This window comes from Populus alba, chromosome 17, assembly GCF_005239225.2.
Source record: "Populus alba chromosome 17, ASM523922v2, whole genome shotgun sequence".
Lineage (NCBI taxonomy): Eukaryota > Viridiplantae > Streptophyta > Magnoliopsida > Malpighiales > Salicaceae > Populus > Populus alba.
In genome coordinates this window covers 4,105,198-4,122,100 of record NC_133300.1, presented here as the reverse complement: position 1 = coordinate 4,122,100, position 16,903 = coordinate 4,105,198, and the positions used below count along the sequence as shown (strand labels likewise).

Genomic DNA, 16,903 nt, shown 5'->3' with positions numbered 1-16,903 from the left:
GCATTGACACATTAAACCATAAAAAAATATTTTAAAAGCATTAATTTGATTTTTTTCATACAAAAAAAAAATTAAAAAAGCATAAACTTATATCTTTTATATTCTAAAAAATATAACATATCATATTCTTCAAATTTAAATCATTAATTTTAAAATCAACATTTATAATTTTTATTTTAACCATTGATTTTGAATTCAATAATAAAGATCAAGGAAGATATCGTATCAGGTTCTTAGAAGCATACGAGTAGCTAAATCCAAGATTAGGACTTGAATTTGAACTTTATACTATGTTTTATGATTACTAATAGACTACAAGTTGATTGGTGTAAATAAAAGCCCCCCTTTTTTTTCATTTTTTTTTATGTAGCCAACCTTGACAAATTAAGAATCACAAATCAAGGAAGACAATCTCTCAATAAGAACCCTAATTCTGGTTTTTATTACTGAATAATCCCTCTCGAATAGTCTCTTTCTCCAAAAACGATTACAGCTTTTGAAATAGGTTTGAAACCGAAAGAAGAATCAGAATTCTTAAATATATAAGATAAAAAAAATAAAATCCAAAATTAAGGCTGAGAATCCGAAGATGATTGGTCTCCTCGCTTATTATTTTTTGAGATTGCAGTTCGAGGATTACATTTTGGGGTGGTGTTTAGACTTGTTCTCTTCACATTTGATTCTTTCAAGAAGAGAGCTAAATGGCAAGAAAAGAAAGAATTATGGACGAGGAATTCTTGATGATGCATTCTATTTCTTCTAATATGGACTTAGTTATTCACATTTACTCCAAGATACACGTGGAAATTTCTGATTCTTTGAATAAACATCTTGATCCTTTCAAGAAGAGAGCTAAATGACAAGAAAAGAAAGAATTATGGACGAGGAATTCTTGATGATGCATTCTATTTCTTCTAATATGGACTTAGAGACTTGTTCTATTCACATTTACTCCAAGATACACGTGGAAATTTCTGATTCTTTGAATAAACATCTTGATTCTTTCAAGAAGAGAGCTAAATGGCAAGAAAAGACAGAATTATGGACGAGGAATTCTTGATGATGCATTCTATTTCTTCTAATATGGACTTAGTTTTGGGGTGGTGTTTAGACTTGTTCTATTCACATTTACTCCAAGATACACGTGGAAATTTCTGATTCTTTGAATAAACATCTTGATCCTTTCAAGAAGAGAGCTAAATGACAAGAAAAGAAAGAATTATGGACGAGGAATTCTTGATGATGCATTCTATTTCTTCTAATATGGACTTAGTTAGACTTGTTCTATTCACATTTACTCCAAGATACACGTGGAAATTTCTGATTCTTTGAATAAACATCTTGATCCTTTCAAGAAGAGAGCTAAATGACAAGAAAAGAAAGAATTATGGACGAGGAATTCTTGATGATGTATTCTATTTCTTCTAATATGGACTAAGTTTCTTGGTTGGGAAGTAAAATCCCACGGAAAAAAATTTGAAAATATTCAGAATGCCAATCAATGATCTCGTATAACAAAAATGCTTTCCTCTAAAAAGCATTCTCTTGTCACTTCTAGGTAGGCCATGGGAGAACATTCAACAAGTAGTCTAGAATGAGCCCTTCTACATCAATAATGCTAACACAATGAGGGAACCGTTTCAGGCCATCTAATCAGCTGTTGAAGATAGCCATACCATTTTCGCGGTTCATTGGCTTTTATAATAACCTGCTGAGGGACTTTATAAGTGCTTTCAAGTTACGTCTTGTAGCCTCATCACCCGTGAATCCCAGAATATCAGAGCTTATATTCTGATATGGTTGAAGAATACACAGAACAGGGATAAAAATAATTAGACAACAGCACTCATGATTTCTGCATTATCGGAAAACGGAATAAGTTTCAGATTAAGATCTCACCTCAATGTTTTTCATAGTGAAAATCAAACTGTAAATGGACTTTTGAATCAACTCAGTGTTCTCTGGTGTCATAATGGATGTATGTGCCCTTCTGAGGAAAAAAGAAGGTCTAAAATTATGAGCTAGCGAAAAAAAGTAGGATAAAGATGCAGCAAACCTAGATTTCCATATAAAAAAAAAAAAAAACACCACCACTTTGTTTCTTTTGGGTCATATTTGGATTTTTCATGTAGGTCGCCATCATATTTGAGTGTTAAAATGGTAAACGTGAGACATCAATAAACATTCTAAGGAAAAGTGTTTGGGACAATTTACCTTAAATCTTCAGAGGCTTGTGATAAGTTTCTGGTTAAATCCTCAACTTCCTTTAGCAGGCCACTATCACGAACCTCAGACAGCAAAGGATGAATATCTTCAGTCATGGCTTTAATCTGAGACATCACTACATCAAAATCAAAGCATGCATGGATAAAAGTTAAACGTTGACAACAAACATGGAACAATTTCAATCACGCAGAAGGCAAAGTACATGCACAGGATACATGCACTACCTTATACCAATCAATGTCCAAATTGCCTACCTGTCAAAGATCATAAGGCATATATGACAATCATGCAGGAGTTTCAGTGATATGGAATGAGTTCATCTTTAAGTTTTCTGGTTAGATGAAATGTTGCACTCTCACATTCCATAATGTAGTTCACTCATTTACAGGGTAATTACAAATTAATGGCCGACAACTGTAAACCTGAATAGCGTTGTCATTCACAGGATTCTATTTGATCATTCAAATGAACAAGCAAGAAACTAGATGGTTCCTGAACACCTAAACTGTAAATGAAGTTTCTTAAAAGTTTTACAAACCCAATGCTCAAGTTAAATCCTTCTTTCTTTTCATCAAAATTTTAAGTAGTGAAATATTATCATCAATTATGCACTTCTTTGGGTCCTAAGGGTGCCCCAGCAAATTCTTTGAACGGATTGGCTCTCATGCAGCATATTTTATTAAGACAAATGAGGTCTGCAGAAATTTCACTAGACAGCAGGTGAAATTTAACTAGTATGAGAAGAAAGCCTTCACTTTCATAAGAACCATGTTGATGATTGCAAAACTGAGACAGTTATTTAATTAAAAAGTGCATTCATGACAATATGTTATCCATCGAAACTAGAACAAAGCATAGGTAGGGCACATCAAACCTTTGTAAGCAGTGGCTTTGTCTCTTCAATAACAGCAGCAGCACGCTCAGCCAATGAATAGCTCTTGGCAACACCAATTTCCTCTACTTCTCGTCCAATACGAGTGAATATCCCAACCAAGGCATCCAAACTCACCCCTTGATGTCCCTTTAATTTTTGCCTATCACAAACAATTAGACCTTCTTTAACACATTCAGCATCAAGAGGTCCAACAGAAGGTGTTGGAATTGGATCACGAGGAGTGATATCAATCATCGTTTCCATGAGAAGACCAGACTGGTTCACCTCAATCAGTGAATTTTTAGGTATGAAAATTTTATCATCCTCAACCTGAAAAATACAAGGGAACACATTTGACTAAAAACAAAACCACAAACCTCAGCATTTATATGTCAGGAAGAAACACAAAAATAAAAATAAAAATAAAAATCATTAATCTAACCTCCACAACAGCCTCTATACTCTTCAAGGAAGGATTAACACGGATAACTTCACCAACAGCGACCCCTCTAATCCTAACCTGTGTTCCTGTGCAAATACCACTAGCTTGAGCAAATTCAAGCACAGCCGTGTACTTCCTGAATTTAGACCGCAATAGAAACCCCCTCAACCAAGCCAAACTGAGTGCAACAAGCACTGCACCAGACACAAGAAACAACCCAACACCACTTTCCCAAATGCTCCTCCGACCAAACCCAAAATCACTTAATGGCTTCAATGTTTGCCTCCAGATATTACGAGGAACCTCCAAAATAACTGCAAGTGCATTCATTTTCTCCGAAGAAGAGGGTGGTTGTTGGCTATGTCCTGTATCTGCTGACTTAGCTCGCACCCCCATGAATTTCTTTTGTGGTCTTGCCGGAAGAAAAGGCAACAAGTTTGAAGAACTATGAGATACATTAATCAATGATGACGAAGATAGCATAGGAGGACAGTTTGAAACCTGGACTAATGACTTCCCAACCATCTTTCTGCACAATCACAGCTCAATGAAAGCTTTTATGACAATGCCCCACAACAATGGTACGAGTTGATATCCTCAACAAAGACTTATCCTTTAACCAAGTTTTGAACTAAAATTTACTCTCATAACATTCTTCAGTAGCTGAAATCTCCACCAGTCCAATTAAGGCAACTACAAAACAAAACCCTTTTATGTGTTTCCCAGAAATAAATAATCAATCATAAATTTTGCAAATTTCTATTCGAGTAAACTAAAATACCAAAACAACAAAGCAAAGTTCTAGTCTTCAACTCATAGAGAAACCCTTTCTTTTCATTTCCCACTTTCTCTCAGCAGCCAAACAGATATAGCCATTCAATTACCAATCTTAAGCACTGATCATTCTCTTCATAACTACATCTTCACCAACCATACACTCAACGTAAGATTCCACTACAAAAGAATAATAGAATAAATTCTCAATTTGAAAAATCACAAACTGAGTTATTCAAATTTCAACCAGTTAAACAAAACCCATGATTCAAAATTTCAACTTTCCTTTACAAGTCAAAGCATTTTCTCAGTCACCAAAGACTAGTGCACATATTGATAAAAGCAAGGCGGGTATATACACACACAAAATTAAAGAAGGAAAACAACTTACCTTAGAGAGCTGGGTTTTTCTTTTTACTGATATTATAAGAATCTGAAGTGAGAGAGAAAGAGATTAGATCAAAGAGACAACAGGAGTATATGTTATTCAAACATGTGGAAAAAGAGAGAAACGTTTGATTCGCATGAAGATTTGTTTTCAAAGTATTCTGCTGCATTTTTTTTTATATATAAATATATTAAAATAATATTTTTTTATTCTTTAAATTTTATTTTTAATATTAACATTTTAAAACAATCTACACATATAAAAAAGTAATTTTAAATAATTAAATAAAATTTTAAAAATTAATGTTTGCTATAGTAATATCTCATAAAATTAATGTTTGAAAACGATATTTTAAAAATATTCAGATATTAACACAAACTTTTATTTTTATTTTGTCTTTAGCATACCTTTTTTTTTTTTTTTCCTTCCAAAAACTTTTGACATAGAATATCCTTTCATTCTCGACCTGCATCAATCACTGTCAAGACATTCTTGTTTTTTTTTTTTTTTTTTTTTTTTTTAAGGTATGTTATTAAACATTTCTTTTTTATATCATTTTAAATAAATATTTTTTTTTTATAACGAAGAAAAATATTTACGTAACAAGAATGATTTCTAACTTAAGCAAAAAAATAGTTAAGATTGCTAATTTAATTTATTTATATATGTATTTTAAAGAGTATAATTGACTTCAATTATATTATTTAATATTTTATTCCAAATAAAAAAATTATAATAAGTTATTAATTAAATTCAAATTTTTTATAGACTATTTAGAACTCTCCAAATTAAATTCAATTTGAAATTTTTAATGAAATTTCATTGTTTAGAATTAGTCAAAAATTGAATACCAAATATAATTTAATCTTTAAGAATAGGAGCAAAAATAAATTAGAAATCAACCTTTTAATTTACTACAAAATTTAATACAAAAACAAGTTTTTAAAAATTTCTTATTGCTTTATGATATTTGTGTTGGGCGGCATTCCATGTTGATGGTGTTTGGGGTGAACACTTTTATGTTGTTGTAATAGGGATTAGTTTTATATTCGTGTTGTTGGCTTCTATTTTGTCTATCTACGATATGTTGCTTTTAAGGTTATTTGCTGCTGGTATTTTTGTTTTTATTATTGCTTTGCTGTTGTAGGGGATTCTATTACTACTTGTGTGCTATGTGGATTTAGACCAAAGCATGCAATTAGTTGTGTCCAAATATGTTACGCTTTCATGTTTGGGGAGGGTGGCTTCTGGGAAACGTGCATGGGTAGGTGTGATTTGGATAAAGTAAAAAATCTTGATACATCATTGTTAGATGGTTTTGCTGTGGATTTTTGTTTTGCTTTTAAGGTCTTTGCGCATATTCTGAACTTAAAGGCCACTTAAACACCACTAAGGGTCTTCCTAGAGCAAGGTTAAAGTGATTTGATCTGTTCATAATTGTTTTTTGCAAGGTTCATATTCTCTTTTCTTTCAAGCTTTGGTCTTTGTTAATTGCACTGTCAGTTCAGTTATAATTGATTGTTTAATTGGTTTGCCATTTGTTTTTTGAGGCCAATTTTATTTGTTGTTCATGTGTTCCACAAGAGCCTTTGGTCATCTTTGATTGGCCATCTTTTAAACTTCAGAACCCTTATGCTCTTTGCATCTTGGTAGCACCTAAAGTGCAATCTTGGTTAGTAAAGGAATAACAAAATGTTTAACTTAACCAACCAATCATTCAAAGCAATGCGTTAAACTTAAAAAAACATTCCATGTTGCACTAAATGAATGATTGAAATCAAAAGGGTAAGCTATGAAAAGAACAAATGTAAATTGCAACACAAATTGGCCAAATACATAAATATGGGAATTTAAAGCACAAATTTGATGACCATAAAAAAAGAAAAAAACACAGCAGGAACAATTTTCAAAACAAATGAAAAAACAGAGAAGCTGGTCACACAATCCAACAAAGCAAAAAAGAGAAAACCATTAATCTTCCAGATCATAAATACTTACACATACAAGCAGAGTAAAGCAAGCAAGTTTTAATCTCAACAACGTAACAACCCAACCAAAAAAAAAAGCCTAGAAAAGCTCAACAAATTTGCTAAAAACAGAGGCAACACACAAATTAAGTATGGTGACAATACAATGCAAGAAGGGAAAAAAAACAAAGCAAAGCAAATAGAGTAACGTATACAAGTAAAAGTACAATGAAACGCAAGGAAAGATAAAAATAAGGCTAGCCACCCTGCAAATAATGAAAGAAACAAATGCAAATTCCAACATAAAATAACATTAAACACCAACTAAATCTTGCAGAAAAAACCAACATTAATGTAGAAGTTGTGTATGAAAAGCACTGCGACATGAATGTTAAAAACAACTAAACAAAAGAATGACAAAAACATGAGCTAACCTTGGTAATAGAAATAATCTAACTGAAGGGCAACAAGTTCAACACAAAATATGCCACACATGCAACATTTAAAAACATATAGAATCTGAATGAAATAACACCCCAAAAAATACATCCGAAAAAAAAACTAAACAAAGATAACAAGAAAGGCAATGGACAGAGAGAAAAAAAGACTAAATTGATGGTGCAACAACCAGCAAGAGAGCAATGTAGGGAAAAAAAAAAAAGAGTGCAACATCCAATGGCCAAATAAATGAACAGACTTTAATATAAGAGAAACAAAAAAAGAAATTCAATAACCTATTGGAAACCTCGAAACCCACCTGCAAGAAATACAATTGCCATGTAACTCTTTAGAAATGATCATTTCACCGCTAAAAAATAGCCAAAAAAAATTCCAAAAACATCTCTAGTAGAAGTCCATCACATGCATTGAGATAGATAAAGTAAAAGAAAAGGCATTTGGTTGTGAACTAAAAAGGAATAGGGAAATTTTAATTTTTGGTCAGACAAAAAACAGAGCATAATTGTTTCACAATGGATCACATGCAAAAAGTGCAGAATATTATCTCTAACAAACGTGACACTATTTCTCAAGCAAACCACAACAGCTCTTCCAATATTGTAGAGAGGCCAATTGTAATAGTAAACATGTGTTATTAATGATGTCACTGCCCACTTATTTAATGCACAAATTGACAACAAATACAGGCTAAAGAAAGGGTACTACCCTACTTATTTAATAATGCACAAACCAAAAAAAAGAGTATACAAGTTGAAGTAAATGTTAGAATCCACGATTGCATGAGTATGAATGAACAATTTTTTCACAACATGATATAGTTTTTTTTGTTAATTAGCTTCCTCAAAATACTTTTTTGAGAGAACCTCTTAGAATAAAAAAAAAGATAATGTTAATTATTATAGAAAATAAAATAAATCAAGTTTTCTTTCATCAAACATGTGAAATTCAATTGAATTCAAATTAAACACCATAATTGAATTGAATTATAATAAAAATTGAATTTTAAAAAATCTTTTATGAATTGCATTCAATTCAACAAATAATTTGGTTTCAAACAATATATTAAAAAAAAAATTCATTTCGTTTTGATACAAAGAAATTTAATGAGAGTTTCAATTTTCTTATTAAGTTAAATATCTGTCTTCATTTTTCTTATTAATGAGATGGTAGAGTTAAAAATTGATTAAAAATTATTATTTTTTAAAATAATGATATGATAATCATAGAGTTATTATTAATAATTAGTAGTTAAAGAGACATAATAATCATAATACCATTGTATATCACTGTAAAAACGAGCAATTACTCTATCCTTCTCTAACGATGAAGTATTTTTTAAACTTAATTTATTTTAGAAGGAGGATTTGAAATTGATAAACTCCTAGTAAGTGTAGAAAACTCATTAACCAAAACTAAAACCCCTTAATAAAACATTATAACTCTATGCAAAAAAATACAATTCACTTAAACAGAATAAAAATGATTTTATTTTTACTCTTTTATAATTTTTAAGGATATTGAAATCTTTTCACATAACTTATTTGTTATTTTTAAATTGACTAGGAATAAGAAAATATTTTTTCATTTTAATTACACAGTAAAATAACTAGAATATCATTGGAAAAAAAAAAAACAAAACTTGGCATTTGAGAGATATTTTTGTATTTTTATAATAACTTTTTATATCATTTCAAAACCTAAATCTCATTTTTTAAAAAATAAAATAATTCAACCCCACATCAAAACACACCAAGTTTAATTCCTTCGAGCTAAAATATGAAACCTTGTATCAAGGCAATGATGGGTTTTTTATAACAGAAACGAATAACAAGCAAAGGTAGCAAGAACTCCTTGTCAAACCCATTATTAACTCCACATTAATCAAATCATTGGATAGTTCATAATATACTTTCAATAGTTTATTCTTCTTACTTTTTCCTGTAAAATAGCACTACGGAAGAAGTCTCTCCATTTCTCACACTCCTTTCATGAACAAGAGCTCTTTTTTCTATTATTATTATTAGTACTTAGTAGTAGTATTTTTTATTTATTTTAGATATCGAGTAGCTTGATGTGACTGTAAATCATGAACTATTAATCCAAAATTTAATTTAAATCAGGTTTCACTTTGAATATTAAAACGATATGTTTTTTTTTTTAAATTATAGTTTAGATTGACTTATTAATCCACACAACTATGGTTATGGTTTTTTGAAGTGAATTTTATCCCTTAAGGCCTCAGGGTTTCTACACATTATCCATGAATAAATCCTCCATGTCTTAAGGCCCTTCCACTCCTATTACAGTCCAATCTCCAACCTCTATCCTCATTTGCTGTTTGCAAAACATGACACAACTTTTGACCCTTTGCCTGCAAGTTCTAACCCGACCAACTCCAACCCGAACTTGGGGGCACCAACTCACAGCCCGATTTCAGTTCATGTTCTGATTTTTTTATTTTTTTTTTTTTTTTTTCTCAGAACCCAGAAATCGATGTTAGTTTTTGCACATGAAGCTATCACCCGAAATTGGCGTTACCATGCAACCCCAAAGTGATACCCGAGTTAGTGCTTGTTTGTACCCAAAGTTGGTGTTTCCAAGTCGAGTTATTACCCGAAAATGCTAGGTTATTGCCCGAACTTGAAAAGTAATTACCCGAAATGGGTGTTCACTGGCCAAGTCGTGACAGGTTATGACCCAAACATCGCAAGTTTTTACCCGAAATCGGCAAACTGTTTTCCCCCCCTGAAATCTGTGCCTCCACGCAAGTTATTTACCCAAAAATCGCATGTACAAGCCATGCAATAACTCGAAATCAGTGTTGCCATCTGAAATTGGTCTTTGCACACAAAAATGATACTTGAAAGTAAGTGTTAATACTAGCTATTTAACATGTGATTTATAATGGGTTGTATTTTTTAGTAAAAAATTTAATTTGTAGGATTTTCTTATTTTTGTTAATTTTTAAACACATGTCACATGAAAAAAAACATTAACAATGACTAAATGACATATCTTTTCCATTTATTTTTAAATTTTTTTTATTCCTCATTAACAAATCGACCTTACTGGAAAAATATACAATGACGCTTAAAAAAAAAAAAAATTAGAATCAAAATGAATTTTTTTTTTCAACATTAAAGTTTTGGCCACGCCGTTTAGAGTTTGGTTTAATAGCAAGTTATTACCCGAAATTGACATTCCCTCGGAAAAGTATCACCCCAGATTATGCTATGTGAAGCACTTGAAACACGGAACTGGTGATTGAACAAAATTGAAAGAAAAAACTACAAACGTTTGGAAAAATCTCAGGGTGACATTAACTACCAAATGATCCACAGAAACTTTATCATAATGAAGCGCCAAGCCAAAATCCAATACTAAGTATTTTAACCATGAAAATAGAACACAAAATAGGAAAATTCTTGTTCATATCTCTCCTAGAAATCAGCCGACAAGCGTGGACCGGACAGCTATCTTTCACAGATCTTGAACACTCAAACCTGCAGTGGCAGAAAATAACATGATGGAATTAGAGAAACAGATTACCTATCATAAACAAATGGAAGAAACAACAATAAAAGTATCTGGCTATCTTGAGATAATAATCGACGCAGATGCATACATGCCTAGTTTTTTTTAGGACTGTCTCTTCACGTTCTTTCTTTTTGGTTATTCTATCTAAAGATTTAGGCTGCGTATTTCATAGTCATGACACTAGGAGAAGCATGGAACAATGAATCACTGAAAAATAACTTCTTAAGGAAGATTTTTTGATGACTGACCTGGAGGAAGAGATTGTTTCAACTTGTCTGCCTTCTCAGGGTCAAAGACACAAAGAGTGTAGAGGTACTTTGAGCAGCGAACTTTGAACTTGACCACATCTCTGCTCCTCTTGATCTTCACAGAGCGTGCATCTTTCCTTCTGGCAGTAAGAAGGAAATCCTTGATCTCGTGGATCTGCTTAGGCTGTGTATCAAGGACAGCAAACAAGGACAGAATGATTGAATAAATCAACAAATAAAAAGGTGTATCAAATCAAATATCACGTGACATGATTGACAACACTAGATTAAGTACATCCAACACTCTTGCAACCATTCACAAAAACCAGAAGAAATCACTCAAATATCTTTCAATGTAGAAGAATGGACAAAATCACCAACCGATACATACAGATTTCAAGCTCTATTCAGTGACACTCGAGATTAAGCAGCTGAAAAAACTAATTCACAATTACGCAAAAGGTATCAGTTTTAAATGAGAGAAGAGGTCTGCCTATAGCTTAGGAGCAATTCTTCCTTTTTATAAGAAATAATAGGACCACAAAACCATTCATGGAAACAAAAATAACAAGGCAAAAAATGCACTCAAATTACCTCAAGACTACACCCTGTTTTTCTATCTCCATTTCCAGGCTCTCCTAAAATAGACAACTTCCACTGACCATCTAATTAGTAACCACCCTGGCTTTCAAGAAATTGTACCTTAGACTACATTGTCTTCTCAGTTCCACCCCAGTTCCCACCAGTTTTAGTTCCCTCAGTAAAACATTAAAAATATAGCATAAGAAACTACCTTCAATAATCACATAGAAAAATCTGCTTTAAAACCTACCTGACGATAGACAAAGCTAAGAGTACAAAAATGAAAAAATTCCATAATACATACCAAGTAATATAACTTTCTTTTCCACACATACAGCTACTATTCACATTAACTAGTCACCAACTTCCTTCTCTTCAGATCCAACTACAACTTCAATTTTTCTTGGTTTCATCCCTCACACTTGTAAAAATCAAGAACCCAACAAACAAGCCTAAACACAATGATTAAAAAGTCCAAAACTTACTCATATTCTTAACCCAAGTTTCAATCTTTCAAAACTGTTTTTTCACCATTAAAAACACAGATAGCAAGAAGAAACATGACCATTTAAAACACAGCATCCTTAAAAATAAAAACACAGATGAACCCATCCTTCTGTCTAACAACCAAGAAACATGATCTCTACAATAACCAAGCAAAAAAACGCAAGAGATATGGAGAGAGGTTAAAAGGGTATTACCATTTTGAGTTTTTCAGAGTCTCTGAGAGCTCTTCGTCTTTGCTGAAGTCTCAGCACTCCCCAAACCCTAGCTCTGTTAAGGTGGATAGATATAAATATATATATGGTGAGTTACAATTATCACTTGCCTTTAAACCCTAGAAAATTTATTGTGTTTGTGGACTGTTTTGGCCCTGTACAGTTGATTTTATTACGCCAGTGGTTATACTTTCGGGCTTCTAACTTACTAGGCCTCTGCCGTCTGACCCAAAGGCTTTAAGTAGTTGAATTGTAGGCCCAAACTTAATAATAAAAAACATTACGAGGTGTTGAGTAGGGATCCGAAGGAAACCGGTTCTGGTCCGCTCCAAATATCTTAATTTTACCCGACCAGATAGAGATTAAGGGGAGGATGGGCTTTTGTGCCCTAATCTATATCCATGCAGTTTTTAATTTTGTTAAATCATATTACACGTATTAAAAATATAAATATTGATTGATAATATCATTGTCTAAGAAATAAAAAAAAAAAAAAGTTGAATTAGAAAACCCAGACTAATAAAAAACATCATGGAATTAAAAAAAAAAAGAGGAGAGAATTTATATATAACTTTTCTTAAAATATAATACATGAAAAAAAAAAAGAAATTAAAAGATAGAATGTAATCATGAATAATTGATCAGGAGATAGGGATACAATCCATAAGAAAACAGAGTGAAAAGGAAAAATGTGCCATTGACCGGATTTGATTGATGAATAATTGAGATACCATGAAATCACACAAATATTGTAAAAAATTTGACAAAAAAATCTTAGATTTTTAATCCTTTACTAAAACTTAACATGAATCCCCAAGTTGTTCATAAGCATGCTTTTTTTTTTTTGTCAAATATTTTGAAATTCTTATAATATTATTAGCTTTCACTTTATCTATATATTATGATATTATTAGCTTCTTTTTATAGTTAAGATGATAAAATTTAGGATAGGATCTTGTGTGTCATTTTTCTCTTGTTTTGGTAGTGTGGTATACTTGTCTAATCAAATGTGCATGTACAAAATTGTAATTTGTTATTATGTATATGTTCCTTTTGATAATGTATGCTTTTTAATTATTTTGACTCTTAACCCAACTCAAGTTTTATAATAAAATCAACTTAGAGTTAATCTTGTTGACCTTTTTAAAATCTAGTTTGATTTTAAAATTTTTATTCTTTAAATTTTAAAAATTAAAGTAACGTTGTTTTATTGGACTCGAGTTAATCTGCATCAATCTATCTAATTTATAACTTGAGTCCTGATAAAGATTGAGGGTAAACCGTGTTTGATAATTTTAGTTATTATGAATGAATATGAATAATGTGAAGTGATAGAAATCTAGGGGCAAATAATTGCAATAATTTTTTTCTATTTATTCATAATATATATGAATATGAATTATGTGAAGTGAAGAAATCTAGGGGCCAATAATTGCAATATATTTTCCTATTCATCCATGAAATATAGATGCATGTCTCTAACCTTCACTTTCAATTTGCCTCCGATTAATTTGGTGAATGATTGTGAAAGAAAAACTTTGAAAACATCTCTTTTGACAAGAGATGGGTAGTGGTCCGTGCGGGGGCTGATTAGAAAAAAGATTAGACACGCATTCACATTGACAACCTTTTTATTTTGGTGGATTCAATAATCGATATATTTTAAGTGAATTTTTATATTTATAAAAAAATATATATGACGTGAATATTTGCTATAGCATAAAAAAATTACTGTGAATTATAATAATAAAAAAATATTTTTAAACCTTCTTCAAATTAAGTCAAAAGATTAAGTTTAGGGTAAAATAGTTTTTTCTATGATTTATTTATTATTATTTTTTTAGTGAGGGTACGAACTACAAACATATTTTCATCTTTTTTTTTTTAATGAAAAACCTCTATTGTCCTTAAAAGAAAAAAATTCATATATTTGGTTACTAGGGTTTTTTTTTTTTAGAATCATGTGTTTTGTACAGTTTAATTACTGACTTACCCTTTATGCCACAATTAATTAAGCCTTGTTTTGGAAGCATTTTCATATATATTTTCATTATTCTCAGCACCGTAAAATCATGAAACCAACCTTATTTTAGAATTTATTTAGGCTTTGTTTAGGGGCAATTAGTTTTGTGTTTCCACATAGTTTTTTTTTTTTAATTATAAGCACGTTAGTTAATAGTTAAATTGATCTTTTAAAGTAATTTAAAAATAAAAAAATAGAAGCTATCATGTGCGTGGGAGAGGTTGCCACGCTTTGGTGCTCGTGCACCTTTATATGACGACTAATGTTTTTTTTTTTCCAGCATGTTGCTTTTAGGTAGAACAATTGTCACCGTAAAAAGCTTTTTTTTTTTTTTTTTTCCTTTCTCTTTGCTCTCTCCTTCCTTGTGAGGCATTTAAAATTTAGAACAGTCTTATTGTTTGTGTGTATTTGTGGTACTCGTTATTTTTTGATTTGTTAATTTTTATTCTTGATTTTTTTGTAAGTTTTTTTTAATTTTTTCAATTGCACCCTTCAATTTAGAATTATATTTTTCAAATTTGATTTGGTTCTTTTTTTTTATTCATTTTTTCTTGCCTTTTTTTTTTTTTGATAAACTTTCAATTGATTTCAATCTTATCCTTTAATCAAGATTTTTAATTTTTTTAGATTTTGTCCTCATTATTTCTGGGTGGTTTTTTCTTTTAATTTATTTTTCTGAAATTTATTTTTATTTTTTAATTTATCTCTACAAATTCAAATTATTTATATATATTTTTTTTTTTTTCAAATTTAATTCTTTTTTATTCTTCAAATTTTTTTTATATATTAGTTGGTAATTAGTCGTACTCAAACTTCAATATCCAAGCGTTCAAACGACATTGTATCCACGACAGGGAGACATTCCTTGGAAAGAATAAATCAAGAGTTTCAAAAATGAAATAGCACACATGAGCTATAATTGTAATCTACTTTAGCTAGCTAGGCATGAAAAAGTCTCACCCTATATATCAACTAAGTGAGAGGAAATTATTCCATCAGTGCTGCTTTTTCTTTGACATGTAAGTGGTATTAATAAAATAACATTACATTATTATTTTAAAATAAAAAAAATAAAAATAAAAAGAACATATAAATATTTTTATTTTTTTTAAGTATAGAAAAAAATTATTTCAAAGACACATTTATTTTTATTCATTGGACTCCACAAAAAGAAGTGTGTCAAAAGCCTATCACAATCCCACAATCGGATCTGCATGTATTAGAATGGTGTTAATTGAACTTACATGGATACTCGAAATCTCAAATGTATAATATATTATTTTTCTTATGAAAAAACCCTAAGATCTTTATTGAAACATACAATATCTCATATATGGATTTCATGAAATATTGTTACATTAGGCAATTCCCATTTATCTGTTAATACGATATGATCCGTAATGTTATTGGTATGTATTAACATAATGTTTTTGTTAATATATTTATGGATAAATTGTATCATCCATGTAATTATATTTATAAAAATTTAAATGTTATTATACTATTTAATTTTTTTTTATTTTTTTATAATTTTCTAAGTATATCCCAATAATATATTCCCGTCGATGGTTTTTAATGAAAAAATTAGATAGGTAAATATTATCATAGTATATTAACAAAAAAAAATTGTTGGTATTTTTATTTATATTTATTAATTTTGTGATAGTTAATTTTGTTACATTAGGCAATTCCCATTCCTCAACAGAGATCATCGCACGCATTTGATCCTATACAACATACCTATCGAGTTCCCATACTGAATCTATGTCCATATCGAAACTCAAGATTAATTCGCATGGGGCTATATATACTTATTGTTTTAATTAAATCTTTTCCATGACAAAGATTCTAGCTAACCCAAGCATCCAGCTAGGAGAACCAACACGCAAGATCAGCAAACCAAAGCTATCAAACCTATTCCTTCCTATGACTGGTTTAAGTTCTGAGTTATGAAATAAAATAAGTTAAACCATATCGATCCGTGTATTTTTATTTTTCAAAGTAAAGACATATTATTTTGTATTTTTAAAAAATTAAATATATTTTAGCTGATTTGATTTTATTACGAGTTGACCATGTCATACTGGATTAATTTTAATTTGAGAGTCAATTTAAATTAGATATCGGGTCAAATCAACGAGTTACCAAATTTATCCATCGATCAAGTCAGGTCAATAACACTGTAGCAAGCAAATTATTTGAAGAAGTTCTTATTATGTGTCCAAGCGTGTTTGACGGCAAGTGTATTTGTGTGAATGGGTTCTTGAAGAGAGTAGTTGAAGGTGAAAAATGGGAGAGGTCCTAGCTATCTAAATCAAGAAAAGTTGTTTTCCACTATATAATGTTGGCCTAAAGTTTGTACACAAAAGTATGGCAATTTAAAGGCAAATATGCTATTCAAATCACTAGACATGAAAGCAAACATGGGATCTGCTTGGTTCTCATCTGTTTGCCACCAAGGTCTCTTCCTGGTCCCTTTTCCCTTCCTTTATGTCAATTTATGCATATATTTCCTCACAAATATGTCCTCTCTTTTATCCCTTTTCCAATAGCACAGTTGCTCTTCATTTTTGTGACTCATCATACAGAAAATAACAAAGGAAAACAGGTTCTCTGAAAAAAACAGAACCCCCGTCTAACCCTTTTGCATTAAATGATAAGAAA

General features: G+C 30.7%; 2 protein-coding genes across 4 annotated transcripts; both read right to left on the bottom strand.

Moving 5' to 3' along the window:
* Nucleotides 1-1,385: 1,385 nt before the first annotated feature.
* Nucleotides 1,386-4,845, bottom strand: LOC118038580 (protein TRIGALACTOSYLDIACYLGLYCEROL 2, chloroplastic). 3 transcript variants are annotated; one of them, XM_035044981.2, is made up of 6 exons: nt 4,708-4,845; nt 3,543-4,496; nt 3,101-3,430; nt 2,215-2,330; nt 1,900-1,990; nt 1,386-1,791 (listed from the first exon to the last, which is right to left on the bottom strand). In XM_035044981.2, the coding sequence occupies exons 2-6, from the start codon at nt 4,065-4,067 to the stop codon at nt 1,699-1,701; spliced, it is 1,155 nt and encodes a 384-aa protein (XP_034900872.1). In that variant the 5' UTR covers nt 4,068-4,496; nt 4,708-4,845; the 3' UTR covers nt 1,386-1,698. The 3 variants fall into 3 exon arrangements, with proteins under 3 accessions (XP_034900872.1, XP_034900874.1, XP_034900875.1); XM_035044983.2 differs by having other exon boundaries at nt 3,543-4,235; XM_035044984.2 differs by lacking the exons at nt 1,386-1,791; nt 1,900-1,990 and having other exon boundaries at nt 2,215-2,341.
* Nucleotides 4,846-10,426: 5,581 nt separating this feature from the next.
* LOC118038581 (large ribosomal subunit protein eL38z/eL38y) lies at nt 10,427-12,357 on the bottom strand. The gene is made up of 3 exons (XM_035044985.2): nt 12,199-12,357; nt 10,916-11,099; nt 10,427-10,633 (listed from the first exon to the last, which is right to left on the bottom strand). The coding sequence occupies exons 1-3, from the start codon at nt 12,199-12,201 to the stop codon at nt 10,611-10,613; spliced, it is 210 nt and encodes a 69-aa protein (XP_034900876.1). The 5' UTR covers nt 12,202-12,357; the 3' UTR covers nt 10,427-10,610.
* Nucleotides 12,358-16,903: the final 4,546 nt, after the last annotated feature.

What these genes read in the sequence shown, in the direction of transcription:
- LOC118038580 (XM_035044981.2), bottom strand. Translation starts at nt 4,067, where the DNA reads ATGGTTGGGAAGTCATTAGTCCAGGTTTCAAACTGTCCTCCTATGCTA. An exon ending in GTATAGAGGCTGTTGTGGAG is followed by an intron (nt 3,431 to 3,542) that starts GTTAGATTAATG and finishes TGTATTTTTCAG; the next exon opens with GTTGAGGATGATAAAATTTT. An exon ending in TCACTATGAAAAACATTGAG is followed by an intron (nt 1,792 to 1,899) that starts GTGAGATCTTAA and finishes CAACCATATCAG; the next exon opens with AATATAAGCTCTGATATTCT.
- LOC118038581 (XM_035044985.2), bottom strand. An exon ending in GAAACAATCTCTTCCTCCAG is followed by an intron (nt 10,634 to 10,915) that starts GTCAGTCATCAA and finishes CTGCCACTGCAG; the next exon opens with GTTTGAGTGTTCAAGATCTG.